Source organism: Gopherus flavomarginatus, chromosome 4, assembly GCF_025201925.1.
Source record: "Gopherus flavomarginatus isolate rGopFla2 chromosome 4, rGopFla2.mat.asm, whole genome shotgun sequence".
In the NCBI taxonomy this organism is placed as follows: domain Eukaryota; kingdom Metazoa; phylum Chordata; order Testudines; family Testudinidae; genus Gopherus; species Gopherus flavomarginatus.
The window spans coordinates 51908087-51923265 of NC_066620.1; the positions used below are offsets into that span (position 1 = coordinate 51908087).

General features: G+C 47.3%; 1 protein-coding gene across 1 annotated transcript in view; it reads left to right on the forward strand.

The window, feature by feature from the left end:
* The first annotated feature begins 2581 nt into the window (after window positions 1-2581).
* The window catches only part of RRP15 (ribosomal RNA processing 15 homolog), a 43682-nt gene continuing 31084 nt past the window's right edge, over window positions 2582-15179 (forward strand). Inside the window, exons 1-2 of the mRNA XM_050950268.1 lie at window positions 2582-2671; window positions 14772-15046. Coding sequence (XP_050806225.1) covers window positions 2608-2671; window positions 14772-15046 — 339 coding nt within the window. The 5' untranslated portion in view covers window positions 2582-2607. The remainder of the gene's footprint in view (window positions 2672-14771; window positions 15047-15179) is intronic.

The following is a 15179-nucleotide window of genomic DNA, read 5'->3' on the forward strand; positions in this document are numbered from 1 at the left end:
AAATATTGTCTAGTGTGCAAACAAGATCAGCAATTCTAAGCTGATCACTATCACAGTGTTTGCTTAGTATTTCTCAGGAGCCTAAAGTATTGATTTTTTTTGTGAGCCACTGAACACAATACTTAAATGTGTCTGTTTTTGTAGCTCAGGACTGATTCCTGAAAAAATTCACAAGGTCTATGGGGATCAGAGTACTAAGTGGAAGCATACACTTCCTGTGCAGGAGACACTGACTAGGAAAAGAGCCTAGACGAAGAGGGTCAGGTCTGCAGGACTACAGAAGTTTTAAAACAATGCAAGATCCTAACATCATCATCACAGCAAAGCCAAAGTATCATGGCCTCCTGACCTTTTGGATACCGAAGTGGTCCCTTTGCAGGGTTTCAAAGGTCATTTTTGCCTCAGTGGCAGAGAAACTCCTGGCTGTTTTAGCTACCAGATTGTTGCAGCTGGTCAACTTCAGTATAAACACCCTCAAGACACAAATACACTGACCCCAGAGGTCCCAGATCTTAAATGTCATAAATGTGGAAAAAGAGGCCTGGGGACCCACAGCGTAGCTGCCGCAATGGGTGCAATTGCATGGGCTTGAAGAGTAGTTCTCAGTACCATAAAAAAGTCTTCTGCTATGACAAATAACTCCCCACTCTTTACCTCTCTCTTGCCTGTTCCTTCAAAACATCTTGGCAAATCTTGTCAACCTTGATGAATTTTCTGTGAGAGGTTGCAACTCTCATGGTAAGGTGAGGATTCTTGATGGAAAGGTTTTATGCAAGGTGGAATATATCTCCTTGATGCAGGACAGTAGCTATCTCACTAATATAGGCTTTGAGCCTGGGAGTCTAAGTATAATTTGTTCCAATCAAATAAAATGTATTAGTGTTGCCAACATTCCCATTGTTCAATATCAACCACAACATGCAATCTATTATCTAGCCCTCTCTTGTTTACTAGAATGTTTCTTCTTTCAGGGCAGCCATGAAAATTAGGTGCTACTTTTAATACAAAGAACACAGTCAGGACTGAAATAATATGATTACCAATATCACACAGTTTATGGCAGAGTAGCCTGCGAGCAAGGTCTGCAGGTTTTTAGGAGGAAAAGGAAAGTTGCCACCTGGAATGTATTTCAAAATAATTTTATTAAGGAATCAAACTCTAGCTCCATACGAACCTGGATTAGTCCCATGAAATCCCCCCAGTCCCTACCCCCCCACAGTGCTGCTGCCCCCCACTCGTGTTCCTGCCCCCCCAGCCAGTACCTCCCCCATTGCTGCTACCCCCACCCGTGTTCCTGCCCCTACCTCCCCCCAGCGCTGCTACCCCCCAGTCCATACCTCCCCCAGCGCTGCTGCCCCCAACCCGTGTTCCTGCCCCCCAGTGCTGCTGCCCCCAACCCGTGTTCCTGCCCCCCAGCCCCTACCTCCCCCCAGTGCTGCTGCTCCCCACTCGTGTTCCTGCCCCCCAGCCCCTACCTCCCCCCAGCGCTGCTGCTCCCCACCCGTGTTCCTGCCCCCCCAGCCCCTACCTCCTCCCAGTGCTGCTGCTCCCCACCCGTGTTCCTCCCCCCCAGCCCCTACCTCCCCCCAGTGCTGCTGCTCCCCACCCGTGTTCCTGCCCCCCAGCCCCTACCTCCCCCCAGTGCTGCTGCTCCCCACCCGTGTTCCTGCCCCCCAGCCCCTACCTCCCCCCAGTGCTGCTGCTCCCCACCCGTGTTCCTGCCCCCCCAGCCCCTACCTCCCCCCAGTGCTGCTGCTCCCCACCCGTGTTCCTGCCCCCCCAGCCCCTACCTCCCCCCAGTGCTGCTGCTCCCCACCCGTGTTCCTGCCCCCCAGCCCCTACCTCCCCCCAGTGCTGCTGCTCCCCACCCGTGTTCCTGCCCCCCCAGCCCCTACCTCCTCCCAGTGCTGCTGCTCCCCACCCGTGTTCCTGCCCCCCAGCCCCTACCTCCCCCCAGTGCTGCTGCTCCCCACCCGTGTTCCTGCCCCCCCAGCCCCTACCTCCCCCCAGTGCTGCTGCTCCCCACCCGTGTTCCTGCCCCCCCAGCCCCTACCTCCCCCCAGTGCTGCTGCTCCCCACCCGTGTTCCTGCCCCCCAGCCCCTACCTCCCCCCAGTGCTGCTGCTCCCCACCCGTGTTCCTGCCCCCCCAGCCCCTACCTCCCCCCAGTGCTGCTGCTCCCCACCCGTGTTCCTGCCCCCCCAGCCCCTACCTCCTCCCAGTGCGGCTGCTGCCCACCCGCGTTCCTGCCCCCCCCAGCCCCTACCTCCCCCCAGTGCTGCTGCTCCCCACCCGTGTTCCTGCCCCCCCAGCCCCTACCTCCCCCCAGTGCTGCTGCTCCCCACCCATGCTCCTGCTTTGCCCCAGTCCGCCCCCTTTGAAACGCCCACACTGCGCCCCACCCGAGCAAGGGCCCAACCCCGCTGTGCGGGAAGCGGGAGTCCCCCTGTTTACAGTCCCCCAGGGTAAGGCGGCGGCTCTCGCCCCGTGCGTCTGAGGCCCGGCTTCTCCCCGCGAAGGCAGCTTCAGGAAGTGGGGCCGCGGAACCCGTGCTCACAGCTCTAGCGGCGCCGCCCGGGCGGGATTAGCGGGACACGCTGCGGTCAAGATGGCGGCCGCCATGGAGGTCCCACGTGGGGTCGGTGCCGCCGCCGACTCGGCAGAGGAGAGCGGTAAAGGGCTGATGGCTCCTGACCTCGGGAGGGGCTGGGGGCACCGGGTAGAGTCCTGGCCTTGGGGCGGGGGGAAGTAGTAAAACTAACTGCGGTTTCGTTGCGGCCTAGTGAGAGCGCGGGCACCCCCCAGCCTGGCCAGGGGCTCTGTGCGGTGCGGGACATCCGCAGCCCAGGGGCTCTGCGTGAGCATCTGTACCGCCCCCCCCCCCCCCCGGTGTCTTCTCCACAAGCCACCTTTCGGTGTCCATATCGCTTCCCCTCTTTCGTTCCTCGCTGCTGCAGGCTGCTAATGTCCCTGTTTCTATCTTCCAGGCTCCCCCCACACCCGCCATAGGTTGGTTTTTCATAACCTCTCTTTGTCCTTCCCCACCCCCGACCCTCTTCTCTTTCTGCTCCTCAACCTTCCCGTGCTCTGATCCTCCCAGAGCCTCCGCTCCAGCCTGTTATGTTCCCGTTTTCCTCCCCGCTTCGCCCTGTGCCCAATCCCCGCTGCTTCCCCTAAAGATATCCCTGTTTTCGGCTCCCTGCTGCCCAGGAGAGCAGCACGAAAAGACAACAGTAGGATGCAAGGGGAAGCAGGCCGTAACTGATCTACTGGGGTGGGGGTAAGGGTGGGTGTTGTGCATCTCCTTGTGGAATAACAGTTACTTATCTTCCTTACGTGGCCCCTCAAGTGGTGTGAATAGGCTTAGCCTGTGGTGGAGAAGGCCTGTTGTAGCCTGTATGTACCCAAGGCTCAGGAAAAGCCACATGTGGGAGCTTAAGACTTGGCTACATTTGCGAGTTAGAGCGCATTAAAGCAGCTCCGGGCACCCTAACTCCTGGCCCATCCACAGGTCTACACTGGGGGGGGAGGGATCGATCTAAGATATGCAACTTTAATTATGAGAATAACATAGTTGAAGTCAACATATTTTAGATTGAGTTAAAATGACTTACTTCACGTCCTCGCAGCACTGGATCTATGACCGCGGCTCCGCCATAGACTTTGCTTCTACCTCTCGCAATAATGGAGTTCAGCAGTCGACGGGAGAGCGATCGGGGATTGATTTATCGCGTCTATACTACACACGATAAATTGATCCCTGATAGATCACTACCTGTCGATCCGGTAGATAGTGTGGACATACCCTAAGGCTTGTTGCACTTTGGCTGAAACACCCCAGCGTCAGTGTGAATGAGGTATTGCATTACTGCACTTTGTTCGGCCTCCATAAGCATCCCATAATCCCCTTAAGTCAAGTGGCCCCTCTTGTCATTGTTTTGGAATACAGATATCCCCTTTCAAAGCTCCATTTCTGAGGTCCCACAAGCTTATCTGCTCCGGGGCAAAGGAAGCCATTAGTGTGGAATGTTGCTTGCTGTGTGTGTGTGTGGGAGGGGGGTCTGAAGTTGCAAGGCAGCATGATGACACATTCTCAGTGCCCCAAAAACCCACTCTGTCTCCCCCCACATACATACCAAACAGCCCCTGTCACACTCCACCCCACCTCCCACATTTGAAAAGCAGGTTGCAGACACTTGAATGCTGGGATAGCTACCACAATGCACTGCTCTTTGTGGCTTTGCAAGAGCTGCTAATGTAGCCATGCCAGTGCGCTTCCAGCTGAGAGTGTAAACACTGGGCAACCTTTTCCCTGCTATGGTCTCTGAAGGCTGGTTTAACTCCCAGCACTTTAAATCTGCAGGTGTAGTGACTTCTTTTCATGTGAGAAATATTCCTTCTGGAGTTGCTGGAACCTTGGTTTTTTATATGGTTTTTGAGCATGATGTGGGATGAGGAGTGTAACATTTTTTTTTTTTTGGTGGAGTCCACACTAAGTGTAGTGCTTCAGTGTAGACACTCTCGATGCTGACAGGAGCAGTTCTCCATTACCCTGAGATGGTAGCTAGGAAGAATTCTTCCGTCGATTTAGTGCTGTCTACACTAGAAAATTAAGTTGGCTTAACTACATTGCTTAGGGATGTGAATTTTCCAATCTCTCAGTGATATAGTTAGGCCGACTTAATTGTCTAGTGTAGATCAGGCCTAGCTAGGGTGCAAATAACATTTGAGATCCTGTCTGTGCTAGAACTTACTTCAGTATAACTTGTGTCACAGCCAGAGCAACATGAGTTATACCAACCTAAGTGCTGGAGTGGATGGTGCTATGTGGGCAAGAGAGCTTCTCGCGTTGATACAGCTTCCACACGGCATTGGGAGGCAGAGTAATAAAGCCGATGGGAGAGCTCTCTCTGGTAGGCTTAGAGCATCTTCACCAGAAACGCTGCAGTTGCGCCGTATGTAGCGCTTCTAGTGTACATGTAGCCTGAGATCCTCCATTTAGGCTTTGTGGTGGCCTCCTGCTTTCTTGTACGGGCTTTTGTGTGGTCCCTCCCTCATCTTCCCCCCACCTAATTTGCCTGGCACTACAGTAGGTCTAGTCTTTGCTGATTCCTGGATGTGTAAAACCCCTTTGAGAGAACACTGTTGTTCTCTGCAGTACTTGATAGTGTATATAAACTGTGTACTGCTGTTTCTTTCCGGAAGGAAAAGTTTTATTTTTATTTATTTTCAATAAATATACATGAAATATCTCCACCTGCTGCAGGATCTACAGAAGTCCACTTGAGGCAGCACAGAATACAAATGTGCATAGAAGCAGCCAATATAGATTAACTCAACACCAGTTTGCTAATATGCCTTAGTGATGTACATTTAATCCTCTAGTGATTATCTTCATCCCCTAACATGTTGTTGGCAGCATTCAAATACTAATTTACCTGATTAATTTTTCTATTAAAAATAAGGGCAAGGAAAAAAAGTTTTCTTCCAATGAAAAATAGTCTTCTGTTCAATCAATATGTCGCAAGATAATGTGTCCTGTAGATGTCAAGGTAGCCACGTCAGAACCCTGCTCCAGGGTGGTCTTGTTTGTTTCAGACAGAGAGAGGTATTTTAAGAGAGGCAAAACTAGATCCTGAGAGAGTTTGATTCTTATTTAAAGTCTGTGCATATGTGGTTACAGTATTACTACCATGGTTTTGAAATTATGCCAGGTTAGAGTTCTTGTAGTTCAAGATAGAGCCCTAAAAACCTCTCTCAACAGAATTAAATTGCTAAAACTAAGCACTCCACTTCAATTTAGTCTGAGCTACCTATGCTTTATCCTGCATTTTTAAGAGATGTTTCAAGATGCACACAATTAATATGCTTGGTTGAAAAAATTTGTTTAGTATGCAAAACTGGTAAGTAGGACTAGCCTCTCTAGTTACTACTGTGGGCAATGGGAATGTCTCTAAATTATCTAAAGAAGAAAGGTCACTTGAACTTTTATGGTACCACATGTGATTTTTAGCTCTACCGTTCCCTTTGGCAGTTTACAATTTCTGTAGTAAAGTCTTTGGTTATGCCTGTGCTATGGAGCCTGTGTTGGCATAGCCTGCTTGTGTAGATTTCTGTCAGTGTAGGAACACCACCTCCCTGAAATTCATTAGCTATGTTGACAGAAGCACTCATCCGCTGGCATTGCTGCTTCTACGCTGGGGGTTTTGTTGGCATAGCTATGTTGGTCGGGGTGGTGGGTTTTTTTCCACATCTCTGAATGATACAGCTCTGCCTGTAAAACTTTTAAGTATAGACTAAGGGCTTTTTGGGCAGCGATCGATCCAGCAGGGGTCGATTTATCATGCCTAATATAGATGTGATAAATTGACTGCTGATTGCTCTAGCGTTGCCTCCAGTACTCCACCTCACAAAAAGCGCAAGGGGAACTGACAGGAAAGCGTCTGTTGTCGACACACCACGGTGAAGATGCCGCGGTAAGTAGATCTAAGTACATCGACTTCAGCTATGTTATTCGTGTAGCTGAAGTTGCGTAACTTAGATCGATCCTGGCGCTCTCCTGTCCCCCATAGTGTAGACCAGCCCCAAGACTGTAACTTTATGATTGGAAGCAAAGGAAAATGTCACTACATCAGCAGTTTCCAAACTTTATTGGTTCGTGTACAACCACCTTCAAAAATTGTTTTGAAGTGAATGATAGAACATCAAGCTCATCTACATGGACCACAGTTTGGGAAACCCTGCACTAAGTCATAGCTCTTTACCATTCCAAATGCTGAGTCAGACCCTAGTTCAGTGGTGCTTTATATGTGTCTCTTGCGGTGGAACTGGTATTTGTCTGAAGATAAAACTTTGTTCTCAAACTAATCTAAGCAATGTGTAGTGTTTGGAGTTGACTCTAGATAGCTGTAAATTAAATTACAAATTGGAAGCTGCAAGGGTAGATCCATTGTTGTTTTTATTTTTTCCTGACTTCACAATCAGTTAGGCTCTGCTTTGATTTGGCTCTTCTGAAACTAGTGCTTTTTAAAGTCTATAAAGCACTGTTGCCAGCCCCACAGACAAAAAATCTTGAGTTTTAAAAGTAATTCATTTTGGGTTCATTTTGTTTGTCTTCTGGATTCTGAGCCTTTAAGGTACACTTCTATTATGTCTTGAAGCTTTTCTTCAATACCAGGAAGGCCAGAAGATTTTTTATAATCAAAGCTGAAATTCTCACATAATCACATGAATCCAGGAGCTAGAACTTTACATCAGATCTCACCAGATTTGTGATGACGTTTCAAGAGTTAGCAACATGAAGGTGGTGTGTAGGACTCCTGAGTTTTGCTCATGACAGTGCTGACTCACTCTGACCTGTGTTAAATAGGTTTACATCTGTCTCAATTTCCCTATCTGTAAGCTAGGAATAATACGAACCTAGTTTAGCTAATGCTAATAAAGAGATCCTCAGACTAAAGGTCCTTTAGAAGGGCAAATTCAGAGCTGTCCTATTGCTTGAAGATCTTCTTTATGTGAGAAAGTTGCACTGGTTTAATTAAAGGTGTGATTTTAAAACTGATTTTGTTGAGCCAGTTCAAAAGGCTGTGTGAGCACTCTTAAACCAAAATAAATCTCAACACTGGGATTTGCACTGATTGGACCACATTGGTTTAAATAACTCATACATTAAACTGGTCCAGCTTTGTGGTATAGATGAGGTCTAGAGTGGATTGCTGAATAATTGGCAAATTCATTGTGTTAGTAGGCAATAGACAACAGCTGTGTGATTACCCATTCTCACATGTCCAGAAGCCTGCGGGTGACTCACGGAAGCAGGGTGCGTGAAGATGTCTTGGTAGTATAAGGATAGTGCAGCTTTTAGAAATTATTAAATAAGATGGGATGATGCAGAATATGTCTTCCATTTTATCATTGCGCTGACTCCAGGATCAGCACTCATGAAGTTCTCCTTCCTACTCTCATGATGGGTCATATGGGGCATACAGCATCACGACATGGACACAGAACACTAATGGAATTTTGTGGCTTAAATAAATATACTTCTGAGAACATTGCAGTTTTATTCGATCCAAATGCTGACTGTTCACAACAGTGTTCATATAAGCATAACAGGGCCAGATCATGATATCCTTACTTGTGTTGCATAGTACCTTGCACAGTGACCTTACTCCAAGAGGAGTTTATCCAGTATGTGCAATGGTACTGCAGTTTCGTCTGGGTTACTTGGTTTTGCTTAAATTAAGAGCCCGGGGCTCAAGTCTTTTAGGTTCTGTTCATGGCTCCATCTTGCTTTGCCGAGTGATCTTGGACAAAGAACTTAACTTACCAATTTGCTGGGCTTATAAAATTCAGTAACCACTTGGCCCTGTGCAAATAAGAAATTACCCTTTGGGAGTGGGATGGGCTGATTCTGACTCTGGGATGAAATAGTTCAGTTCTTCAAAATCTTTCCCCCTCCCTCCTTAAGCTGGGTATTCTGTACAGTTAACTAAATATGTGTTAAGGATTTGCTTTCTTGAAAAGTGCATGTACAAAAATTCCATTTGCAAGCTTTGTGAGCCTTGGTTCTGACTGTGTTTTCTCCCTCAGGCATGACCCCTTTTATTGCTGTCCAAATGAAATATTTTGAGAATCGTATAGTTGGGGACATGGTGTGGTGGTGGGGATTGTAGGTTGGGGAAATGGAGGGTGAAAGAGGAGATGAGATTAGGGAAGGGAGGACGAAGGTGAAGGGAAAATGCATGTTGGGCACAGTTTTATGAATAGGCTTTTCTTTGGTTCTCCTTGCCGTAGCATCTGTCTGTAATGTGTGGAAGAAAAATTGTGGTGGTGGTGGGCGGGAGGTGTCTTCCATCTGGAAGACATCTGCTGGAGGTCTCATGAAGCCAGCAGTAAAATATCATTAGAGTTTCTTAAAATTATAGACAAAAGGTAGTGCACCCAACATGAAGTGACTCTACTTTGGATCTCACTGTAGGGAATAAATCACTGGACTGAAAGTTGGTGGTTACTTAGATCCCAATTATCATGTCCTGATTATATCCAATAAAGGGAAGCAGAAGACCATCTGAATGAACAAAAAATATATTTGTTGCTTCAAAAAGGGTAGCTTTCCAAAGGTGAGGAAAATTATGAGTGAAATTGACTGGGAGGAAAAATTTAGACAGAAAAATGTGAATGAAAATTGGATGTTCTTTAAGAAGCATTTTTATGTATCAAGAAAGGGGACAGCTTTGGCTAAAAGCTCATCTTGTGCTGCAATCAAAAATAAAAAAAGCTGTTTAATTACAAATGGAAAAAAAAGGAAATATTGATAGCAGTCAATATTAATGAGAAGTTATGAAATGACAAAACTTGTCAGGGAAGCTAAAGACAGCAGGGGAAGATCCATGGCTGTCAGGGCTAAGGACAATGCGGGTTTTAAAATATACTAGGAACAAAAGAAATCATAGTAATAGTAAAGGCCCATTAATAGATGGAGATGATAAAATTATTAATAATGAAGAGAAGACAGAAGTGTTTAGTAAACATTTCGGTTTTTTATTTGGATAGAAGCAAGATGACGTACTCCTATCCTAAGGACTTTCCATTTCATTAGTAACCTCTAACCAGGGATGACGTTAAACTTTTTTTTAAAATCAGCAAGCCTGGAGAACTTGTACCCAAGAGTCCTAAAAGAGCTGGCTGGGGGGATGTCTGGCCCGTTGGCATTAATATTTAGTAAATCTTGGAATACCAGGGAAATTCCAGAAGACAGAAGAGTGCTAATTTGTGCCTGTATTCAAAAAGGGCAAGAAGGAAGACCTTGGTAATTATAGGCCAGTTAGCCTGGCATCAGTTCCAGGCAAAATAATGGAATCGCTGATTTGAGACTCGGGGGATAAGAATTATAGTATGGGAATATAATTAATGCCAGGCAACATGATTTTATGGAAAATAGATCTTGTGAAACACACCTGATTTCATTCTTTGAGGAGATGACAAGTTTGGCTGATAAAGGTAATTGTGTAGATGTAATATACTCAGATTTTGTAAGGTGTTTGATTTAATACTGCATCGTATTCTGGTTAAAAAAAACCCAACGCTGTGCAGTATCAATAATGCACATGTTAAATGCATTGAGATCTTGCTAACTCAGATCTCAAAGAAGTCGGTGATAGGGCATCTTCTTGAATTGGGGTGTTGTGATGCTTTGGGGTTCAACTCAGACTGGTAAGGGGTTATGTCGCTGCCTGCCCTGCAACTCTGGGTACCTTAAATGCTGTCCTGCTGTGGCTCACAGCCCTGACACCAAGAGCCAGCATACAAAGTGTATGTCTATGCAGCAAAGAAAACCTGCAGCTGGCCCGTGCCAGGCTCTAGGACCCTGCAGGGTAGGAGGGGTCCAGAGCTTGGGCTCAAGCCCAAGCCCGGAAGTCTACACAGCAATGAAACAGCCTCACAACCCAAGCCTCACGAGCTCAAGTCAGCTGGCATGGGTCAGCCCCGGGTTTCTCTTTGCTGTATAGCCATATCCACGCTGGCTTTTACTGCCAGGCTCCTTTTTTTTTCAGTGACCCCAACACTCTCCCAATCCCAGATTTCCCCCAAACTGTATGCTGTTTAGTGTCCAGCCCTATTCCTGCCCATTTAAAGACGTTATTAGGTTTTCTGTTTCCTTAAAGAGACACTACCCAGCGGCTTATGTTAACTGGGGTTAACAAATACTCTATTTTAATCAAATCAGCAAATTGGTTTATTGTAAAAGTCATGGGTTTAAATGATAACAGGTATAAGGAGTAAGGAGAGAGAAGATTAGTTTTAGAAGTGTATTTTTGTTTGTTTCTAAAGCTTAATTTCAGCAAATAATTTTTGCCTAAGCAGGTGTCTCACTTATCCTGAGATCCCAGAGTCTTCAACCCATTGGTTGAAGGACACAACATTCTGTGATTTCAGGAGCTCTGGCCTCTTTAGTCCCTCAAGAGATGAATGCCAAAAGGATTTTTCCCCTTCTTGGATCTTTCCAGAGTTCACTGACCTTGCTTCAAGAGGCACAAATGCTTCATCGGAGCACAGTCTCCATTCCCTGCAAGATCGTTTATTAGTCATCTCTCCCTACTTGCTCTCCTGATGCCTCTGTTTACGTTGCATAAATGTGCCTTTATTTTTTTTTTTTTTTATTTTGGGTCTTTGGTCACAGCTTGCTTAATTTACGTGAGACACACGTTCCTTGGTGTGGAACAGGCGTGGCTTAGGCACCGCTTACCAAGTACATTTTAAGAACATATTTGCAGCACATCTCTATAAAGTCCTTTCTGGGTTTTACTGTACATACATCTTGCAAGAATATTAATGATCAGTGAGTTACTGGTTTTCCAGTGATATACTGAAAAGGTCATGTTATTTATTATGTGCCACAACAGTGTGCCAGCTAATATTGGCGTGCTGTTAAAGTCCCAGGTGTTTCTAGTGGGGTTCTGCAGGGGCTGGTTCTAGGCTTGATGCCATTCAAGAATTTCATCAATGATCTGGAAGTAAATATAAAATTTGTGGATGACACAAAGATTGGTAGATAGTGATCAGGAGAGGGCAGTCATACAGAATGTTCTGGATCACTTGTAAGCTGGTCCCATTGAAGTAATCCAGCCAGTTGAAGGTCGTAGATACAGCAACAGAGTTTCCAGGCCATATGTACAGAATGAGGGACGGTAAGCTATAAAACAGTGACTCAGAAGGGGATTTAGGAGTAATAGTGGGCAAGCCACTGAACATGAGCTCCTAGTGCGATACTGTGGGGGAAGAAGGGTCAATGTGATCCTTAGGTGCATAGATGTGAGTAGTGAGGAGGAGTGGGGAAATTGGTGAGACCAGTGCTGGGATAGTGTGTCCAGTTCTGGTGTCTGCATTTATAGAGGATGTTGTAAAATTGGATAGGCTGCAGAAAAGAGCCACAAAAATGACTCTAGGGCTGGAGAAAACACCTTATAGTGAGAGATTTAAAGAGCACAGTCTGTTCAGTTTTTCAGAAGGAATTTTGAGAAGTGGCTTAATTTGTGTAAGTAGGGCCCAGTATTTCCACATGAAGGTAAAGAGTTCTTTAATCTAGCAGGGAAAGGCATAACAAGAACCGAGCACTGGCCGCTGAAGCCAGGCAAATTCAAACTGGAAAGAAGGCACAATTTTTAACCTTTAGGATGATTAACTACTGGAACAAGCTACCCAGGGAAGTGGCTTATTCTCAATAGCTTGATATCTTTTAATCAAGACTGGATGATTCTCTGCAAGTTATGCTTTAACCAAACACAAGTTATCGGGCTCAGTACAGAGTTAAATGGATGAAATTCAATTGCCTGTGATATACAGGAGGTCAGACTAAATGATCTAATTGTTCCTTCTGGCCTTAAACTCTATAAATCTATGAAACAATGCCCCTGTACAATAGTGAAGTATTGTATTAGTTGTACAGATGGAGAACTGAGGCACGGAGAGAGACCTTTACTCCTACTAGTTTGTGCTTTATTTCTCAAATAGTCCCATTAACTTTATTGAGTTGCTGTCCAACATGAGTAAGGGTAACAAGTATCTGGTCCTAAGTGGCTTGCCCATGGTCACACAGAACGTTTGTCAGAGAGGAATTAGTTCAAGACTTCCTGACCAGTTCATTAACCACAAAGCAGTCCTTTTTCTGAGGGGTCAAGCATGATATGAGAATTAGAGCACTTGAAGCAGCTGTTACCAGAGTCAGTGCAAAAGGTGAAGGGGTGGGTTAGCTATGCAATGAAAGATCTCTCCTTGTTCCCAGGTCAAGCTTCAAATCTGATTGCATCTGGGGAGAACTGAAACCCATTAAGGGCAGCCCAAGAGGTAGCATTAGAGCTGCTGCCCCACATGATGCCCTCAAAGCAGGCTTCATCAGTTTGCTTGGATGGTTGAGGGATGTATGTGGGGGCTGCTGGCTCTTTCTTTCTTTCCCCTTTTCTCACATACTCCTGCTGTTTGTTTTCAAAATCCAGTGTTACTTTGGTAAAAAAAAGAAAAAAAAAGAAGTACACCTCTACCTCGATATAACGCGGTCCTTGGGAGACAAAAAATCTCACCGCGTTATAGGCAAGACTGCGTTATATCAATCTTGCTTTCCCCCCCATCCCGCCCCATTCCTTGTTCCCTGACCGCCCCCTCCAGAGACCCCCATCCCTAATCACCCCCAGGATCCCACCCTCTACCCAAACCCCCTGTCCCTTGTCTGCTCTGACCCCTATCTATCTCCCCACCCCCTGACAGGCACTCACGGGCAGCGGCGGGAAGCAGAGCAGCCCAATCCCAGTCTGCTCCACCCTGCCAGCTCCCAGCCATGGCACTTCACTTCCTGCTGTCGGTGAGTGTGGAGAGGTTGGGGAAAGGATGCCCTCCCCCCCGCACTCACCTGCGGCGGGAAGCGGAGTGACGTGGCCCCATCCCGCTCCGCTTTCCTTGTCCTGGCCCCAGCTGTGTCGCTGGGGGGCGGCTGGGGAAAGGTCCTGCACTCACCTGCAGCGGGAAGCAGAGCACCATGGCTGGCGGAGCGGAGCTGGCTGAGGCTGGGCTGCTCCGCTTCCCGCCACCGGTGAGTGTGGGAAGGTTAGGGAAAGGACATCCTCTGCACTCACCGATGGCAGGAAGCGGAGCGCTGCGGCCCCAGGCTGCTCCACCCTGCCACCTCCCAGCCGCGGCGCTCTGCTTTCTGCCACCAGTGAGTGCGGGTAGGTTGGGGAAGGGACGCCCCCTGTACTCACCTGTGGCGGGAAGCGAAGCACTGCAGCTAGGAGCTGGTGGAGTGGAGCGGGCTGAGGCTGGGCTGCTCTGCTTCTGCCGCTGCTGGTGAGTGCGGGGGAGATCCCTTTCCCCAAGCCCCCTCCCCTGAGCGACATGGCTGGGGCCAGGGCGAGGGAAGCAGAGCGGGGATGCTCCTGGCCCCCGGCGAATCCCCTGGGCCACTCTGGGACTGTGGGGTCCCCAAAAGTGCCCTCCCACAGCTCTTGCCCCCCTAGACCCTGGCGGAGGAGCCCCTGACTGCCCCCGAAACCTTCTGCCCCTTATCGAACCCCTCGGTCCCGGCCTGGCCCAGCACCCTTAACACGCTGTTCGGAGCAGTGCGTTGTGTGCGAACCCACATTATAGCATGTCGCGTTATATCGGGGTAGAGTGTAGGTGTTTCCCCGTAAGTCTCACGGGAGTCCTGAGCATCTCTTTGTGACATAGGAGCTCAGTGTTCTAGGAAAGTTTTTGAGCAAGTGTTTTGGATCCCAGTTTTGGATACTTTCTATCTGCCTAGGAAATTGTGCTTTGGGGATCTTTTACTTTAATTTGACTTGCACACTAATCTGAATTAGCTTTGTGTATTTGTGGGTAAATGTCACACAACCATTAAACTAATCTGCCTGGTTATATTTATTTAAACACTAGATGTCAGTGTTGCGGTTTTAATATTTTACCAGAAAAGCTTTTTCTCAGAAATTTGCCGCTTTTAATCATCAAAATGTTCATTAATCCCATAATAAATTATTGTGGCTCTCTTCTCTTCCCTCCCACCTAACTTCTTAAATCATCACTCAGAGGAGCAAATGCTTACACAATGTACTTTGTAATAAATTCATTATAATGATGTATGCCCCATTGGACATCTTGAGGAATTAGTTGTAACAGGAAATGGTGCATGGTCCTGAACTCTTGTAACATTTCAGCTTGAGAGGAATTCTCTTAATGGTCGGGTATTCAGAAGCAGGGAATCTGACATCTTCCCTCTTTCTTCAGGTTCTGAGTGGAGTTCAGAGCTCCCAGAAGACAGTTTCTCTTCAGCGGGTGAAGTGATAGACGGTGACGATGAGGGTGAGGTGATGGCCCGCGGCAACATGGATGAAAATGAAGCAGAATCCCAGGCTGGTCCAAGTGCGGGTTGGGCGGAGGCCATGGCCAAAGTGCTTAACAAAAAGATTCCCAAAAGTAAATCCGCCATATTGGTTAAAAGTAAAGAGCTGGAGAAGGAAAGAGAGAAAGAAAAACAAGAGAAGCTAGAGAAAAAGAGGCAGGTGAGAAAGAGACAGTCTGTGATATCCCTGTGCAATACTGCCACACCAACACTTAGTGGGTGTTCCTGAGCTGGAGCACCCTGGTAGAGATGGAAGCTGCTGGTAGAGTGTTCTCCATGCGGACTCCTCAATT